Source organism: Rhinolophus hipposideros, assembly GCF_964194185.1.
Source record: "Rhinolophus hipposideros genome assembly, chromosome: 14".
Lineage (NCBI taxonomy): Eukaryota > Metazoa > Chordata > Mammalia > Chiroptera > Rhinolophidae > Rhinolophus > Rhinolophus hipposideros.
Window position 1 is genome coordinate 36,394,842 of NC_138060.1, and position 20,511 is coordinate 36,415,352.

General features: G+C 36.4%; 1 protein-coding gene across 16 annotated transcripts in view; it reads right to left on the minus strand.

Moving 5' to 3' along the window:
• Positions 1–20,511, minus strand: part of NEK11 (NIMA related kinase 11) — a 184,641-nt gene that overhangs the window by 161,822 nt on the left and 2,308 nt on the right. For 9 of the 16 annotated variants that reach the window (XM_081072877.1, XM_081072876.1, XM_081072874.1 and 6 more), the window contains exon 2: positions 19,447–19,716. The exons of 1 other annotated variant lie outside the window; for it this stretch is intronic. In XM_081072877.1, the coding sequence (XP_080929003.1) occupies positions 19,447–19,616 (170 nt within the window). In that variant the 5' untranslated portion in view covers positions 19,617–19,716. Of the gene's footprint in view, positions 1–16,238; positions 16,330–19,446; positions 19,717–20,511 lie in introns of all 16 variants that reach the window. 6 more of the 16 variants (XM_081072875.1, XM_081072881.1, XM_081072867.1 and 3 more) reach the window with 1 other exon arrangement.

The window sequence follows — 20,511 nt, forward strand, 5'->3', positions numbered from 1 at the left end:
TGACAAAGTGAGGCAGGGCTCCAATCTGTCAATCCCCTATGTATCTGTCATTGCTCTGAATGCTCTTAATATGGAAGGGGTGCGAGACCATGGTTACAGATGAGGATGTCAAGGGGCCACAGGAACATTTACAGGAACTGAAACATCGTTATCTGTCGATGTAAATCAGATGCTCATAGCAATGCTACCACCAGCGGGGCCGCTTAAAAATTAACATTCTAGGGGCAGCCAGATGGCTCAGTTTGTTACAGCACGAGTTCTGAACAACAGTGTTGCCGGTTCAATTCCCACATGGGCCGGTGAGCTGCACCCTCCACAACTAGATTGAAGACAAAGAGCTGCCGCTGAGCTGCTAGAGGGGTGGCCGGATGGCTCAGTTGGTTAGAGTCCGAGTTCTGAACAACAAGGGTGCTGGTTCAATTCCCACATGGGATGGTGGGCTATGCCCCCTGCAACTAAAGATTGAAACGGGGACTGGACTTGGAGCTGAGCTGAGCCCTCGACGATTAGATTGAAGGACAATGACTTGGAGCTGATGGGCCCTGGGAAAACACACTATTCCCCAATATTCCCCAATTTAAAAAAATTAACGTTCTAGAGTCAGTAGAAAAGGCCAAAAGGGAGTCAACTGTGTGCATATTATGATACAAATGTTATTAAACACATATACCTCACACCACGTGGATGGATCTTAATTTGGTTCAGTTCCTGAAAGGACTATACAGTAGAGTTGAAGCACAGTGACAGAGCTATAATAAATGAAGGCATCTCTCTGATGAGATTTTTATAAACATCTCAAAACCAGGTTTTATTTCTTGTGGGTTATACTTCTAAAATTCTAACTTATGCCAGGGACATTAAATTTTATAGTAATTCTATAATTACCTTGTGAGTAGTATAGTTACATGGCATTGCATTTTTGTGTTAATTTTCTTGTTATTAAATTTAAAATATACCCCATTTTTTGTTGCCCTGTTTTACAAAGTCTTTAATAGACCTCAAAAGAATGGAAGTGGCCCAGATCTCTCTCAGCCTCTAAGAGGCCCTGATCTCTCTCACTCTATTGGCCCTCCTAACAGAGCTATTTGCATTCACATCCTCTTTTCAGCCCAAATGTCAGTTCCTGGAGGACAATGGCTGTGGCTGCTTCATCTCTTTGGCAGCCACCAACTAGATGCTTATTGAATGAAACTGCACTTCACCATTCTCATGGACTGTGGACAATTAAGCTTGGTTAAATTTATGGCTCTTCTTTCAAAATAGAGCACACATACATCTTTATATACACATAAACTAGGCAATGTGCACCTAATACATAAACGGCAAGAAAAACCAAACCTATTTCAAGCCAGTTAAAATGTCTGTGAGGATAAAAAAAAAGATTTTTCCAAATTTATTTCGACTTGTGCTTCTCCTAGGAAGAAATTAGAAGTATGCTAATGACCTATTTTTCAGCCTTTTATTCACTTAACCAGTAAAATTATAATATTGGTAGGCTGTAATTAAATAAAGATGACATTATGGACCCTGACATTATGGACACTGCCATTGGAAATAGTGCCGTGTCTGAACAGTTGATCTGCATGTTACATTACCACCATCTGCTGTTCATAATGGTCAGTTTTAAAATAGTGACTTTCCTTCTTATTCCCCTCACTGAGTCTTTTGTAAATTTCAATACCATATATGCTTACGATCACTAATTTCAGCATGGTGTCCGTGGTGTCCCGTGGGTAGCATTTCCTAATTGGGTTCCTCACTACACTAGTGTTAATAAGTGTGGCCTAGAATAAAAAGGGAGTTCTGCGGTTGAACAAATTTGGGAAAAACTCGAAGAGTCATAATTTATCCCACAGAGTTAAGGCTCTGAAGAGTCCCTCAGAAAAAAACAAAACAAAACAAAACAAAACAAAACAAAACACTAAAAACTGGACTAACTTTGTGGAAACCAGGGTTTTCTAAACTTGTTTAATCGTGGAAGTCCTTTTTATACAGAACACCTATTAATATTTTCAAAGGCACCAGTGTTTGGTGCTCTGGGGCTGAAGGTAAAAGGGCACTGAGACTGATCCAAAAAAATCATAGCTGAAAATGTTTCATTATATCAAATGCCTGCATGCAACCTGGACAATTCTGCAACATGATTTTTGCTTATAAATAATTTGCCACCAGATTTACATGTTTTCTTACATCACCTCCCGGAAAACAGGATGGCAAAGTAACATCATTGTTGCTATCACTTCACAGCAAAGATATTTCAGAAAGTGAAAAGTCATCCAACACTAGGTCTCAATAACAAGTTTCCAGCAGTGCTTTTCAAACTTTTCCAGAAAACAACACCCCTAATAGCAAAGAGGAATAAACTGGTATGGCTGGAATGGGGCTGCCAAAAGCAGAACATGTCTCTGAAATCTCATGCTTTACACGTATTTTTAAAATCCATGCAAGAAATAGTGATATGTTTGTGCAGTGACAAATGTTCAGGCTTATTCACTGCAGCAGCATTTTTAATAACAAAAGATTAAAAACTACCCAAATGTACATCAACAGGGAAGTGGATAAATTATACTACAGCCATACAATAGAATATACTATACAGTGGTTAAAGCAAAGAATGGGGACAATCTAACATGGAAAGAAATCCGAGATAATTTGGCATATGAAAAAAGCATGAAACAGAAATGTGTAATATGCTAGCTTTTATCAGAAGGGGACGAAAACAAGAATCTGTATTCCAGAGTTGCTTATATATGTATAAAGCAACTCATAGGAAACTCTTTAACAGTGGTTACCTTTTGCAAGAAGAGAATGGGAACTCAGAAAAAAGGCAACAAGGATGAGAGGAGACTTTTAACAGTATATCTCTTTATATTTGTAAACCATATGAATGTGTAATCTATTAAAATTATATTAAAAAATCAAAAATAATGTAAAATTTTCACTCTACTTGACATACTTACAATGGTCCTATTTTTTTTAATTACATGTATATTCTCACAATAGTAAAACTAAATCCATATTTAAACTCCCGCTTGGTGGGTCATCTGGGACATCATATGTTGGTCTAGTGTTAAAGGAATGGGTTTAGTCCGTTTAAAACTTGCTTAAACATTTAGCCTTCATTCAATCTGGAAAACCAACATCAACACACAAAAAATCTGGAACCTCTACTTAAAAATGTTTGCTCATGAATTTGGGACTTTTATCTATAGGCTGGGGTTTTTAAAACATGGCGTTTTAAGACTTAGAAGTCTTATGCTCAAAACCACTACTCACTTACTTTTGGAAGTGTTCACACAGAAAGTGCCACAATACTGAAACGGCAACCCAGAATGTGAAGCCTCACAGACGTCTGCCCTCTCTTCAATACCAGTGTCCAAGTAAGCCAAACCCCAAAGGCAAGCCAAACCTCTGCTTGACAGCCCAAAGTAACTGAAATTTCAAACTCTATTTTCCACACATTTTTAAGAGCTTGGAAATTATAAAAATCTTCGTCATCATCATCATCATCATCAGTCTGGCTTAATTCAAAAAATGTTCCTATTATATTTCCCAAATGAAAAAAAATAATTAGGCTTCTTTTGTTTCACCGCACTTCTATTAAAATGATTTTTATATATATGTGAACACATGTGGCTTCTCTTTCTATGAAAGATGTAATCCAATAAATAAATAAAATACAACCGACATAGAACTGATGGAACAAGCAAATGAAATATGACTAATGTCGATAAAATGTACTATAGGTATCCAAATTTTATCCCAGAAAATATATTCTAAAGGCAATTTCTATATCCTTGTTTACCTTTCAAAATAGCTTAATAAACCAACAGTGCCATAAATGTCTCCTAAATTCTCTCAAACTGAAGTTTTATTTCTAGGTGCAAATAAGGCTAGAATTAAAAAGACAAACAGCATGACTAGATGAACCAATGCAGCACGACCAGCAGGGAGCCATTTGTTACTGCTTTCATCAATTCTGGTTCCATTTCAGAAGGCTGTTCTCTTTGGAATTCCTTCAGAGAAACAAACAGGCAGTGGGGACCACAAGGATTTAAATCTCTACTGAAATCTCCTGATGATCTGTTGGATATTCATAAGTGGCAGAATGATTCCACCTTTAGGTTTATTTCAGTTATAATAATGAGTTATGAATAATTGATGACTGGGTAATAAATTATTCAGGTAGGCACACAGTTTCCAAGGAATCCTGGAGTGAGTCTACTTAATGGCATAATATGAGTGAGACGCAGCTGCTGAGGGGACACCCCACAATCACCCCACACTGCAGAGGCATGGGTAGTTATTGCCTCTCAGCGTGGGCTTTTCAATGAGAGGCCATATTAATGTCTTTTGAAATTTTATAAAGTAGAAGTCCCCACAGGGTACTCTAGTGTCTGTCCAAGAGTGGCTTTCAAATACTGACCCCTGACTTCTTCGTCCACCCGACTGGGATATTTGTTATCAGCTGAGTACAACCTTTTTGCTGCTGAAACTAGTGTTGAACTGAAAAAGTGTGAAATCAAGAATGTATGTGTGTACTTACACACAAGCACATACATATGCACCTGTGTGTATATATACAGGTATACACACATATATACATATAGCTTTTGTGTATGTAAGTACACACACACACACACACAGAATTTTATGATTATGCAGGGATAGCAAAATAATGCTGAAATAAGCTTTACCTGGAGGAAATTATCTACTGTTCTCAGTTTTCAAAAGTTTTTGAATATAATTTACCCGTTATGAGCTCAAAACTCAACTTAAAATTCAGCTTCAGGAATGTGTTAAGTCCCATCCATAGGGAACATCCAAGTGTTTCACTTCCTAAGTAATGTTAAACTGCCTTGCAAATCACATCTCTCATTGATCCTTCTTGCAATTTTAATTTCTAAAGCAATAGAAACGACTCATTAGAAGTCAATAATCATTGTACTGAAATAGCTTTGAAAGAGTATATGAACTAAAAGCAGCTGATCAACAAATAGCAAATCCAATGTTGTAAAAAGTGGGTTGGCTGATCTTGCCCCAAAACTCACAGTATCAGCATTTGTACAAGGCCCAAGAGATGAAAGACAGGGGGAAAGAAGGAGAACAGGAATGAAGAACTGTCAGGCCACAAATCTCCCTCAATTCTCCCCTGAGGGAATGGCAGGTATAACTACTTGGTTTTTAAGGGTTTCTCCAAATTCAAACATGGAGGTGGAAACATCAATCAAATTTTAATTAAAATGCTGAGTGCCTATTGCATATGGGAGAAGTTGAGGAAATTGATGGCTAAACACATTCTAATCAAAGCTTCAATATTCAAAATTTTCCACTCTTAGGAATTTGGAAACCTAAAACATAAACAAGAGTATCAACTTACATTTTAACCTTCCTTCCTGACTTGCTTAATAAAGGTTATGAAAACCAAAGCCTATAATTTTTGTCTGAACTAAAAACAAGAAGATTGGTCTGAACCCAAGATTAAAAAGCAACATAGAAACAAACTGATGGTTGCTAGAGTTGAGGGGGATGGGGGATTGATCAGAAAGATAATCCCTTATCAGAAGGGATAAGGAAGTACAAATTGATAGTCACAAAATAGTCATAGGATGTGAAATACAGTTGGGGAATATAATCAATAATTTGTAAAAACTACATATGGTGTCAGATGGGTACTAAACTTATCGGGGGAGATCACTTCTTAAATTATATAAATGCTTAACCACTGTGCTGTACACCTGAAACTAATATAGAATAATAATTGAATGTTATATATACACACACCAGGGCTGCCAAAAAAATGTATAAAAGTGGATGCATTGGTAAACGTTGCTCAAGCAGTAGTTCACCATAATCAAAAGTGTCTGGACGCTGATGGTAACCACTTTGAGCCTCTACGAATTGCAGAAGTCAAACGTGACTTGTATTCATCTTTTGTTATCGGTATATATTTTATATTACAATTTTAATACAGTTTTTTCCTTTCTTAAAATGTGTATACAATTTTGGGGGGGGCACACTCTGTATACAATGGTACCTCGGTTTTCGAACGTAATCCACAAGTTCTGAAACGTTCGAAAACAGCCGACAACTAGGCCTCAGGATCTTGCACTCAGCGGAAGCCGCGAGACATGTTTGACTTCTGAGTTGTGTTCGAAAACCAAAGCATTTACTTCCGGGCTTACGGCATTCATAAACCAAAATGTTTGTCAATGGAGACGTTCGAAAACTGAGGTACTACTGTGTATATAGTCATGGGATGTAAAGTACAGCATAGGAAATATAGTCAATAGTATTGTATTATAATAGCTATGTACGGCGTCAGATGGGTAGTGGTCTTATTGGAGTTATCATTTTGTGAGTGTTGTAAATATCTAATCATTATGTTGTTTTGTATGCCTGAAACTAATAATAAAAATAGCAACATTGAGCTTAAACTGTAAAATTTCATAATGATTATCACTAGCAACTGCAAAATCAACCAGTTTTAACAATCTTAGAGGTTTTCGTATCTCATAGCCCAGGATTTGCATTTTCTAAAAACATTTATTAAGGTATAATTGACATATGATATACTGCACACATTTAAAGTGTGTAACTTGATCAATTTCAACATATGGGTCCGCCCAAGACACCATCTCCACAATCATGACAATGAGCACACCCATCACCCCCAAAAGTTGCCTCATGTCCAGGGCCTACATTTTTCAATCAGTAAAACTTTGGGTGGGTTTTTCACAGAATGACTAAATAATAGCGGTGCTGTAATGATAAGTATGTTCTATAGAATGTGAAAGGTTTCATAAGTGTTTGTTCGTACGTATGAGTATTAGGTAATAGGGGCTATGAAAGCAGCTAAGAAATAAAAAGTGATTATGTTCTTCTCAAACTATGGACCGGAAATTCAATTTCACAGTACATATTTTAAAGCAATGAAGGTCACATAATATTCACTACTTATTTTTAATCCTACATAAAATTATTTATACAATGTACAATTAATGTAGTACACAAGCTACTTTTAGAACACTTTGGTGTCAACTATGTCTATTTCCCACATAAATATTAATTTACAAATCACTAGTTCCAAAAACTAAGCTTAGGAATAACTGACCAAAAAACGAATAGCAACATAGGGTTGTTGTTTTTTTCCCTTGTTGACTTTTAAGTCATGAACATCACCCTAAGTTCACTATTTAGACCTGGATGTCAAGGCAACTAAACTTTTTTCCCAAGCATATAAGCTCAAGAGTAATAAAGAGAGCCAGAAGCTAATTTTATCCTGAGAGTTTCCCCCTTTCTCATTTCTTTGACATTTAAATTATACATGTATCTCATTCCAAGTTATTTAAATGTGGATGACATCAGAACTCAGATTTTCAGTCCAAAATTGTTATAAAGGTGGGTGCTAGCCAAAATTGCCCATACGTATTCCCAGGTCAATATATGTGTCAAAAAAGGAACCAGATTATTTCAGAAGAGAGAGGACTGAGAAAACGATGCCTCCCTCAGCTGGTCCTGTTGCAGAAGGGATGGTACAGGAGAACTGCCTGCTGTGTGCCAGGCAAATGCTGGGCTACCTGACCCACCAAACGCTATTGGAGGAAAACGTCTCCCAAGAAGGCTGCTTGAATAGAACCAAGAACAAGGGTTTGTTACAGATTATACTTGAGGGTATCATGCTTACTTTGGGGTGAGATAATTAAAGGTTGCCCCCCAAATATTCTGACATCAACCATTAAAAATCCTCGATTTGGTTATTGATGTTCCTCTGAAATCTGTTAAAAATCATCTCAGTCTTTGCTAGAATATATCTCACCAACAAAAGTCCTGTTTTGGTAGGGGGGAAAAAAACACTTTATACTATACTACACCCATAAAGGTTTGTTCTTACGTAGTATACGCTCATCCTTAAAATGTTTTGTTTTATTTATAGAATAAATGAGACAAAATAACATTTAAAATAATAGTCTTACATCAATCTTGTGTTTTTAAAATTTGGCATAGTCAGCAGTGACAATGTAAAGGGACCAGCTTATCCAATTACATTTCAAAATTACTATATACTAAAATAGCTTAGCTATCCCCCCATCTCATACATTTAAATGAAGAATTATATTCCTTATTTCCTGGGGGTATTATTCAATGTTAGCAAAACCTTCAGGTTCCTACTACTCACGAATCCACCAAAACAATACATCAGAATAACAGAGTGGATAAGCAAAGAATTTAAACAGTCAGTCTAAAAATTGAATAAATATACTAATTTGTCTACACTCTTTTCTTGTCAACAATCCATCTATTTTAAACAAACCACTTCTGTTTTCTTTCGAGCAATAGTAATATAAATAAAAAACATTTTTTTAAAAAGGCTTTTGGGGTGCTGTCTTTTTTTTCTAAATGCTTTTTGGTGATTCAGTCTGCAAAGCAGGCTTTTTTTGGCTCCTTGCCCAATCCAAAATGAAACTGAGGATTTCCCTGCATCCTACTCATCCTAAAATACTTTATTTATTAGTCATCTCTCATCTGTAAATATTAAAAACCAGATAAAAATGTTCATGGCTTCTTTTATGTTAATACATGCAGCAAAGCAGCCTCAGGAAAATGCAAATCATTTACCCCAGAATATTGACTTCTTTACCATGACTGAGATAAGTCAAAGTAACTGCACGCTTGCCTTTTCCTCTCTCTCTTTCCCTCCTAGTATCTCCCAAACCTTAAATGGTGTAAGATGGCCAGAATCTCCAAGGCTTGACTTTATCTTAGAGAACTGACAAAGCCCAAAGTGAACTACAAGTTCAAATTTACCCTGAAAAAGATTAACCGAGGAGGAATCTAACTCAAGGTCCTCCAGAACACAATTTTAAAAGAGATTTTAGTATGTTTTCATATTATAATCTGTCTTAAAAATGGAAGATTTTAAGGAAAAAAAGTCCTGGTCATTACAATGAAAAACTGAAGAAAACTTGTTTTCTGGCAGGACAAAATGGAAAGAAATCATTAGTTTCCTCCAAATTGTTTTCATAACACTCTATTGTATAAACCATTGAATCTTACCAAATTAACTCAGCCCACTCTATAACCCGATTTCCCCTTCACAGATACCCACTGGAGAGAACTCTTGGTCATAATATAGAAATAATAGCTTTAATAAGAGTACACAGACTGAACTCAAAAAATCTATTGATGTTTTGTTTACGACTCAAAACTGAAAGTAAGGATATGTTAAAATGATTATATAAATCAGACAGAAAATACATAAGTAGGTGTGAGTAGGTGCAATATACAAACACTAGCTTGGCTGAAGGCTATCAGCTATTAAACAGAAATTATTGTCACATTCTGAGTCACTGAAAGCTTGTTTCAAATATGAAATCTATGTATTCTAGTAAGAACTATTACTCATTTTGAATTATGTTTCATACTGTCATGCTACTATAATCAATTTATTAATTCTCTAAGACAAAATAATGTTCTTTTTTATAAACAGTGAAAACTTATACAGAAAGGGAGGCTTTTTGGTTCATTCCTTACAATATGAAAGCCAGTTTCTCCATTTCTCAATGTGTCAGAAATAAACTTAAAATGGATGAAGTCCTCTTTTTTCTAATTATAACTGAGCATCTCAGCAAATGTGGCCATAATTTATAACTGGCCAAATATGTTTCAGTTGAATGGCACAGAATGTCCATCACTTCTTGGTTAAAGCTTGGTTCTTCATTAGTTTTCCAGAATTATACCACTGACAGAAAAGATACACTGAAACAATCATATCAACCCTCTAAGGATGCTGAAAGGTACAATAGTTTTTTGTGCTTTTTTTTTCACTTCTGCTTCAAAGAGGATACTAAAATGTACATATCCAACAAGAGGGAGCTAAATGATAATAAAGCCACACTATGGTCTAGTATGTCTAGTATGGTCTAGACATTTAAAATGATGCTTTTAAGAATATTCGATAACATGGGAAATACTTATATTCTAGTGCTTCCAAAAAAAGATGCAAAATTATATGTACACTGAAACTTTCTTCCATCTTAGGGTCTTTCACAATGAATGGAACTAGTTGTTCTCCCACACTTTTGCCTAGTTCAATGGCCCTTAAAATACAGTATGAGCGTCAGCAGCAACAGCTGTTAGAAATTCAAATTCTCAGATCCCACCCAGACTTACTGCATCAGGAACTTTGGGACTAGAGCACAGCAACCTGTGTTTTAACAAGCCCCCGGGTCAATTCTGATGCCCAACAAAGTGTGAAAACCACTGGCTAGTTCTTAATTATTCTTCAGGTCTAAGTTGAAACAACAAGTTCTGAGGGAAGCCTTATCACATCCAACCCCATCCTGCCAGCTTAGATAAATCTACTGTACTTTACAGCAAGCGAGGCTTTTCTTTCATAATAGTTGTGGCAGCTTGTGATTATTTATTTTTATGGTCACACCATTAGTGTTTTCCTGTCCTGTTAGACCAGATATTCTCAGCCCTAGTTGAATCACCTGGAAGCTCTACAAAATCCAGATGGCCCAATTAAAGCAGAAGGTATTGGAATATATGACTCAAACTTGTGTATTTTAAAATATTGTGATTCTACTGTTCAGCCAAGGTTGAGAACCACCAGACTCAAGCTCCTAGAAGAGCAGGTGACCAGCATTTAAATGGTGACTAGTGTTTGTTGAATGAACATGTGGGGTTTTTTAAATTTGATATGTTTTGTGGGTATTTTGTTTTAATTTTGCACATTGTACAAAATTCCAAATGTCCAAAAAAGTTTCAGTGAAAAGTAAGTCTCCTTCACTCCTCATCCTCCATCTCTGAGGCAACCACTGTGACCAATGCCAAGTTTCCTCAGAAGATAGAATAAATATTTGTCCATACAGAAAAGACCAGAAGTTGGATGGCAGGATTATAATTGATTTTCCTGCTTTATGCACACCTGCACTTTTTGTAAAATACATGCTCATTACCTTCAATATTGGAAAAAGAAGTAATCTAAGGATAACCATCCGGAGCTATTCAGGAGATACACACTGGATCTGAATAGAGGGTTCCCAGAAAAATGGTCAGTTGGAGTGATGTTCTCTGCCAAGCCTTTATCTGGCTTACGCAAATAATTGTCTAATTATTGCACCTACTTTTGGTTATATTTTCTCTTCTAATTACATGTTCAGCTTCTCCAGAACTTGCATCAGAATATGGTGGGAGGGTACATGAAAGGAGATATTATTGATTCTAGGCCCTGAATTAAGGAGTGCCATCATGATTTGTAGATTTAGCTTGCCTAAATTTAGTTAACATCAGCCCCTCACCAAGACTGACCATCTCTAGGTATATTTAAAAAAAAAAAAAAAAAAGCCGAAACTGGATCCTCGTACGGTGGCTTAACCATGGTTCTGTCCTTCAAAGGTCCTGATCACCTCGACCCCATCCTGTTGGTGATTATATCACAACGTAATACTTTGGAACAAGGCTGTAAGTCTGTGATGTTCTCAGGAGAAACTGGGCTAAGAGCTGGTTAGCTTTGCAATCACAGACCCAGATTGTTATGGGTTTTTTCAATCATTATTATCCCTTTATGACTTTTTCACCTCCCTTACTCCTAATGTCTAAGACCACTTCCCTCTGCTCGTCCCTTCTAGCAGCAACTCGCTTCCATTAGCTACCTTCCTCCATTTTGTTTTTTTGGCTGGGTGGGAAATTTGCTTGACAGAACTTTTAAAAATCTACTCTAATACAGCTCTAAGAGCTCTCCCAGGAGGCCTAGGCCTCAATATATGGGTTTGAGGACATTTCTCTAAGGACTTGGCAGGCTTTCCTATTTAACTCCCCATCCTCCTTTCATGCCACAGACATTTGATACTAAGAAGAAATGCCCTGTGGAAAGAGAAAGCATTTCCATGTTAACCATGTTGGTCATATTTAGGCAAAGGCCAATATGTAGTCACACAGTTAAGCGGGGAAATATTTGGATATTTACATGGGCAGGACCACGGGGGAAAAAATAAAATATCTTAGGTAATATACAGAAAGTAGTAAGATAATGACCATATGTAGCTAGAAAGGGAGATGGGCAGTGGCCGTTCCAGCGTCTCTAAGATCAACCTACCACACAGCTGTGCTGTTTGCTAGTTGTTTTATGTATGTTAATTCTGTCTCCCATCTAGACTGGAAGTTCCTGAGAGCCAAGCCTTATTTTCTATTGCTTCTGTTTCCTCCCCGGTGCTTAGTCCAAAGCAAAGGTTTAATATACAAATTGTAATAAATATACAAAGCAAAAGACTACAGTAGAAAATCAACTCCACATAATAATGTCATTGTGCCTTAAGTGTGATGAAATTTTTAAAAAAAGATCTTATAACCAGCATTCTATGCTGATAAGATGAACTTTGAAATTCACTGTAACTGTGACCATGATTAATCATTTATTTCATGATGTACAAGTAATCGCGTACACACACGTTTCATCATGTATTTTAGGGTAAGCCTACTTCCTTAATATTCCTTTTCTATTAAATTACATGTACTATGCTAAGGGTCAAAGTAACTTCTTAGCTCACCAAAATCTTATGGTTTTGTTAAAAAAGTAAATAAATTTTTAAAAATCTTTGACAGATGAACAAAAATATAAAATTATGAATCAGAATTAGAACAATCTTCACAAGTGAGTTAACATTATCACATCCTTTGCACCAGTTTCTATAATTATAAAAGAATATTATTCCCAAATATTGTTTCATTAACTTCATGATGCAGAATAAAGGAAAAACCTCTATCTCACTCGCTACTCATTTTAATTTTACTCCACTGTGATAACTAAAAAAAGAAATGCCAGATATTTATGCCAAAAAGAAAACTCTCTTCAAACATAAACTAATCAAGTGCAATGCCTGTAGCACTTTTTTAGCCCATAGCTAATACAGAAAGTCAATAAAAATGTACAGAAATGTGGTATTTACCTTGTAATTAAAATCCAGTATATGAAAAATGTCAACGGTAGAGTGGTGCCCCCAAGTGGCATACTAACAAATTGCAATACACTGATGGAAAAGTTAGAAACACTGTATATAGCCCTTGAATTTATCAAGTTCTTTCATTAAATAGAAAAGTGCATATTATATGAACCCAGATTTCATAGGAGATAGTAATAAGTATCCTACAGACAAACTCAGTCTACCCAAGTCACTTGATCTACCCAAGTCACTTCTGTAACAAGGGATACCAAATGGTAGTCTGGTGTGTAATGGTATGATACACTTTCTTTATCTCAAAAGGTTAGGGGTGTGTCTGCAAAACAATGAAAGAAGTGTCATATGTACTCTGGTCTATTAATAAAACAATATTCATAATATTATAGAAACATTTTTATAAAGAATGTTCAGAATTTCTGGTCAAGATGGCAGAGTAGATAGAAGCTGTGTTTGCCTCCTCTCACGACCATATCAAAATTGCAACTAAACTGCAGAACCACCATCATTGAGAGTCACCTAAAGTCTTGCTGAAATAAAGTCCTACCTCTAAGTACATATGGAAAAGCCAATTGGAGACAGGTAGGAGGGGTAGAGACACGGAACGGGCTGGTCCCAAACCTGCATGTGACCTTTAAAAATCAGGAAGGATAGCTCAGCTGCAGAAATTCTTCTGGAGGATTGAAGGGTCCCAGACCCACACAAGGATCCCTGGCCCAGGGTTCTAGTGCCAATAAGAGAAGTCCCCATAACTTCTGGCTGTGAAAACCTCCAGAGATTGTGGCTGGGTGAGACAGATGGCAACTGGAGTCCCAGGCAACCCTCTTAAAGGGTCCATGCACAGACTTACTTCTCCCTGACAGACTCATTGGCTCTAAGCTCCAGTGCTGGGGCAGCAGCTTGAAAGTCACCAGGGACATATAGGGAGGAAATGAGTTGTCTGGCCTCAGGGCAAGGGGTGGTGGGGCAGCTTTCTCCTAGACAGAAGTGCTGGCAGAATGCATAGTCTTTGTTGAATCCTACCCTCTCCCAGAGAGCAAGGAATTGAAAATCTATTTGAAGAAATAATGATGGAGAACTTCCCTAACCAAGCAAAGGAAATGGACATACAAGCCCAGAAAGTGCAGAGAGTCCCAACCAAGATAAACCCAAAGAGGCCCACACCAAGACACATCATAATTAAAATGCTAAAGGTTAAAGACAAAGAGACTCTTAAAAGCAGCAAGAGAAAAGCAATTAGTTACCTACAAGGAAGCTCCCATAAGACTGTCAGCTAATTTCTCAACAGAAATTTTGCAGGCCATAGGGATTGGCATGAAATGTTCAAAGTGATGAAAAGCAAGGATCTACAACCAAGATTATTTTACCCAGCAAAGCTATAATTTAGAATCGAAGGACAGATGAAGAGCTTCCCAGACAATAAAAAAGCTGAAGGAGTTCATCACCATCAAACCAGTATTAAAAGAAATGTTACAGGGACTTAAGATGAAAAAAAAGATTAAAAATATGAATAATAAAATGGCAATGACTATATATCCATCAACAATTACTTTCATTGTAAATGGATTAAACGCTCCAATCAAAAGGTAGGGCAGCTGAATGAATCAGAAAACAAGACTAACATATGCTGCCTACAAGAGACTCACTTCAGATTGAAAGTCACACACACAGACTGAAAGTAAAGGGACAAAAAAAGATATTTCATGAAAATGGAAATGAAAAAAAAAAAGCTAGGGTAGCAATACTTATACCAGACAAAATACACTTTAAAACAAAGTCTATAACATGAGACAAAGAAGAGCCCAGTAATCCCACTTCCTGGTATTTTATCTGAAGAAAACCAAAATGCTACATTGAGGGGATGAATGCACCCATATGCTCATTGCAGCACTGTTTACAATGGCCAAGATGTGGAGGCAGCCTGCGTGTCCCTTGATGGATGAATGGATAAAGAGGAGATAATACATATATACTATGGAATATTGCTCAGCCGTGTAATGGAATGAGTTCTTGCCATCTGTGGTGGCGTGGATGAACCTGGAGGGTACTGTGCTGAGTGGAGTATGTCAGACAGTGAAAGACAGAAGCAACATGATTTTACTTATATGTGGAATCTAAAGACAAAACAAACAAACAAGATAGAAACAAACTCTTAGAGAACATTTTGATGGCTGCCAGATGGGAGGGGTGTTGGTGGGGTGGGTGAAAAGGGGGAAGGGATTAAGAACTACAAATTGATTACAAAACAGTCATGGGGATGTAAAGTAAAGCACAGGGAACATAGTCAATGATATGGTAATAACTATGTATAGTGGTAGGCGGCTACTAGACTAGTCAGGGGGTAACTTCTTAAATTATATAAATGTCTAATGACTATGCTGTACACCTGAAATTAATATAAAATAATATTGAATGTCAAAAAAAATACTGTAGCGAATCCCTCAAACAAACAAGTACATGATACAAGAACGGAAGTACCGTACCTCAGCAAAGTGTCCATCTAAGAGGGAGGAAAGAGAAAACGGAATTGTATGTCTCACATATTTAGAGGTGATGACATACCAAAAGGATCAGCTAAAGAAAAATGAAAGTATATATGCCAGGGTCACACCCTACTCTTGGAATCCATTTCTACCCTAAAGGCAACCCCATCTATTGTAGTTTCCCAGGTTGTTCTGTGCTCTCCTCCATGAAACATTTTTCTCAGACAACTAACTTCAATCTAGATTTATCTATGAAATAGGATAGCTGTCCAGCCTCCCTCAGGTATTTACCTTTTAAACCTTAACACATTCCCACCATCCCCAGCAGCAATCAAAACAATCTCTAAACCTCCTTGAGGGAGTGGCGAAGGTATGTGACCTGGAGAACCAAGGAACTCTTACCTGGCCCATGAACTATGAATATGTAAATGATAGACTTCTCATGTTATGGTGTTAGGAACTTGGTATACTTGAATAAAAAGCACCATATGAGAACCAGAGGATGTGGGCTCATATTGCCCTATTTCTGCTATGAACCTGCTACACTATCTTTGGCAAATCACTTCACCTTTCTAGGCTTCAGAGTTCTTATTTATAATGAACTTGGGTTATAATAAAGAATTTTATAACTCATTTCTAGCTGCAGAATCCTTTCTGCAAATGATAGCTTTCAGGGAAACTAACAATGTATAACAGATTTTTTTAAAAAGAAATTAATTTTCTACCCATCTTTAACATTAACCAATTCCCTATGTTTATGGCTTAGTAAGTAAAGCAGAATTTAAAACCTTACCTAACCAAATTGCTTGGAGAATGGGTGGTGCTAATTAATCTGCTTTGCTCACAAACTGAAGGTTCAACTTCTAATACTCTGGGGAAAGAATCTGAAAAAAACGTGAATTTAGTTTCCTGTCTCCACACATGTATTAAACAGCAATTGCTGATGAGTTGCTATCTTACATAGCTAAAAGATCAACATTCTAAGTACCAATTTCTTTTGTATGATTACAGAGACATAAGAAAATACAGAGCAAAAGAATTGTTACAATCTCAAGAAACTTCCTTGAAGAAGTTTTAAAAATTACATGTTTGACATCACGTTGCTTTGTTTGAGAGATTTTTCTCTCTTAAAAGTGGAATGCAAAAGAAAAACTTCCATCTAATAGGGAATCCCAATTACAGTTATTGGGTGGTGATTAGATAAAGTTTTATGAAGCTTTCTTTAATTATTCCTTCAACTTGGATTGTTTATAAATGAGTCTCAGCTATTATAGAGTGATAATTCTATGTAAGACAATGTGATATCTATATTATATACATATATTTACAAACAAATTTGTATTTATGTGTCTCATATTGATTCATACTGAATTCTTTATATTTATATTGATACTTTATATATATAGTATATAGATATCTATTTAACCCTTATTACAAGCCTATGAGCTTTTATACCCATTTTACAGATAAGAAAACTGAAGTTCAGATTAAGAACCTGCATAACCTTAACCTCACAGTAAAAAACGGGACTGGGTTTGCTTCTTATTCATCTCTGAAGATTGTGGTCTTAACTGTGACACTGTACTGCCTTCCTTCTGGCATTCTAGGATTTTGTGAGTAGCCATAGCCATGATTCTTCATGATTTTAGCAGAGCTATAAAATTAAATGTCTACAAAGGTAGGCAGGTTGTGGAAAGATGTGATGCAGTTGGGTGTAAGAGACAGTAAGGAATGTCAAGAATGGCTAACTGGAAGGTACAAGGTCTGTCTAAAGGGAGAAGCTGCTACCCAGCTCCAGCCATATTGGCTACATAGGTAGCAATGTTAGCAAGTGTTACCAAATCTTTTGGTTTTTTTTCAAAAGAAGATGAAAAACTCATTTTTTTATGAGAGCTGCCCACTTTTACATAGTGGCACCTAATTTAGATTGAAATAGAAACACTATGCAGGCCAAATGAAACACATCTGAAGGTTGAAATGTGGCCAGTATGTAATATGTTGCAGAGATTCTGATAATTAATGATTCCTTTCCAAGAGATTCTAGACCTTCTGGTATCAAATGATTTGTCAATTATCCCCACTACTGGATTCATTCCACAGACCTAGGATTCGTTTGCCATCTTCAGCTCAAGTCACTTGTTTTAAGACTAGTGCAGGCACAGGAAAGGTCACTAATAAATCACTTCCTAACCAACCAGCCCCCTCTTGCATCATTCTCATATTCTCATTCTCTCTCTCTTTCTACACACACACAGACACACATACACACACACACACACACACACTACAGTCACTGATCATCTAAACTCTGATCATCTAAACTCAAGTTCGGTCTTCATACATCTTCCTTTATTTACATCCCTTTAATCAACTTTTTAGCCCTTCTGTGAACTCTTAAAATTCTTCCTATTCGTTAATTGAAGAAACCAAAATTGGACATGGTTTTTACAGCGTGGTTTCAGAAATCCTGGGTAAGATTTAGGTCTTACTTTCAATGTTTCCATTAAGGTTCTCTAGTAATTTTCAGAAATTTATCATCCTGTTCTAAATAAATGGAAGAGTACCTTTAGGATTTAAAAGGGAAAATAGTTCTTTTTGGTAGAAGTCATAAAGCATGTTTTACCAGAAAAACTATAAATTCTAGACAATTTTTAAAATTTTGAACATACTGTAAAGATTTTGTAGGGTGTCAGATGGGCACATGTCGTATTAGGGAGACCACTTTATGATGGGGAAGATGCTTGAACACTGCACTGTACACCTGAAGCTGGAGCTGAATAATATTGTATGTCAACTATAATTTCATATATATATATATACATATATATATATAGCCACGGGATATGGAGTAGAACAGAGGGAATAGAGTCAATGGAATTGTAATAGACATATACGATGTCAGAGGGGCAATAGATTGGGGGAGGAGGTTACCACTTTGTGACAGGTGAAAGGTATAACTAGTGCATTGTTTTGTACACCTGAAACTAATTTTTAAAAAATTGAACATAAAGACCATTCAAAAGGTTGACTTTTAAAATAAAATAGTAGCATCCATAACATTTGGCTTTATAAATCCTAAAAAAACATTAAGAAGTAGAAAATTGTTTATCACACTGATTTTAAACCCACACTTAAATATCCAATGGGCAAAAGCTGGAAGAATTTGGAGTAGCCCCAAAACCTCTGAATAAAGGATAGATTATGGGATGGGAATGTGTTCTTCTGGAGTTAAGGGTTGATTTCTTGGATCATGCTTCCTTCTGCTTTCTCTTTCTCCCTTGCAAATTTCTTCTCCTATCTTCTCTTCCAACTAACTTTTCACTATAGCAAATTCAAACAACTTTAAGCAAAAAATGAAAATGCATACTTACCTGGAAGAAATGTGCTTATCGTCAACAGCATAGCTCTTTGCATTAAAGAATTCAGTAAGAGATAGAAGTTTCCTGAATGGTGCCTTCAGATCAGATTTTTAAAGGCCTTTCAGTAGGTGGGTAAAGTACCCAAATGACCAAGAGAAGGGAAATGGGGTATATTATGTGAAAATAAGATTTTTATGCACATCAGAATCTCAATTGCAAGATTGCTTCCATTTAACTTGATTGGGACTTCTTGGACGATAAAATAAGAATTGTTTATAATAACTACAGTTTTAAAAATGTTATGAAATGCAAATAAATGGAAATTCACATAGAGGTGAATAGGGTGTACTAACGGAACTATGATATTAATTACTTTTGGCTTTTTTCTATGAAGGAGTTTTTCCACGTCTGTAGTTATAGAGCCCTCAAATTAGATATTTAAACCAAAGAGGGGCTACCATCTAATATTAGCTTATGTTGATGATTCTCTTGCTATTTCTTTTCCTTTGATTTGATTGGACCCTATAAACTTTCATAGTAGAGAAAAATTCTTAAGCAAAGTGAAGGGTACTCCATGTCCTTAATCAACTAAGATCTACACATATAAGGCAGCCAAGATTTGTATGAAGTATTTTTACTTACAATTCCTCTCCTTGTTTGGCTTTTTTGTCTGAAACCAGATAGACAGTTCCAAAACTTCCACTGCCAAGTTTCTTTTGAAGCACATATCTTCTTGCAATCAAGGTCTGTGGATAAGTGGAACTGGCTACTGATCCACTCATATACTTAGCAGCCTCCTGGAATTTCAGCATTGCTCCAAACAAGAGAGAACTGGTTTCTTTGTTTATAGAAACTTAACATTCAAATCTCCTAGGAGATGGTCGAATTCATCCAAGTTCCAGCGGTCAATGCCTTAAAGATGAAAAGCCCAGAGATCAGGTGTAAAGGATGTTGAACTATTCCTAATAAAAAGTTTAAGTTTTGGGGGTGGCCAGATGGCTCAGTTGGTTAAAGCACGAGCTCTCAACAACAAGGTTGCCGATTGGACTTGGAGCTGAGCTGCGCCCTCCACAACTAGATTGAAGGACAATGACTTGGAGCTGATGGGCCCTGGAGAAACACACTGTTCCCCAATATTCCCCAATAAAATAAAATAAAATAAAAAATACCCACTAAATTATAGTTTTTTTTAAAAAGTTGAAGTTTTTGACAGTGACACCTACACCTTTATTAGTGGATTGAATGACACCATACTGATTAACTTGAATGACTTGAAAGAAAAATGTTAAAAGGTACTGAAGATTCCAATAGAGGACAGGAAGAGAACCTTCCCTATTACATTTAAATTTGGCAAAACTGAGTTACAGTCAAATTTCTCCAAAGCTCTGAGATGTATATATATTTTCCAATAAACAATCTGTTTGAGATATACATACTCCCCACCTACTTTTTAAAAAACATCCACATATAAGAACATTATCATTTCCTTAAATCTATATATTTGCATCAGCTTTGTCTTTCTTCCTATGTCTCTTTTGAATAACAAATAGTGAATTAGGATTAAACCAGAAATTAGCATGATGCTGCTTTCTTTAAACTTTTTTCTTCTGTAGACTTTAAACCATGGTATTAGCATTTATTAGAGTAGATGTGAAGAGGGATAAGGATTTAGAGTGAATTTTTTCCCATCCTAAGCAAATTCTGATC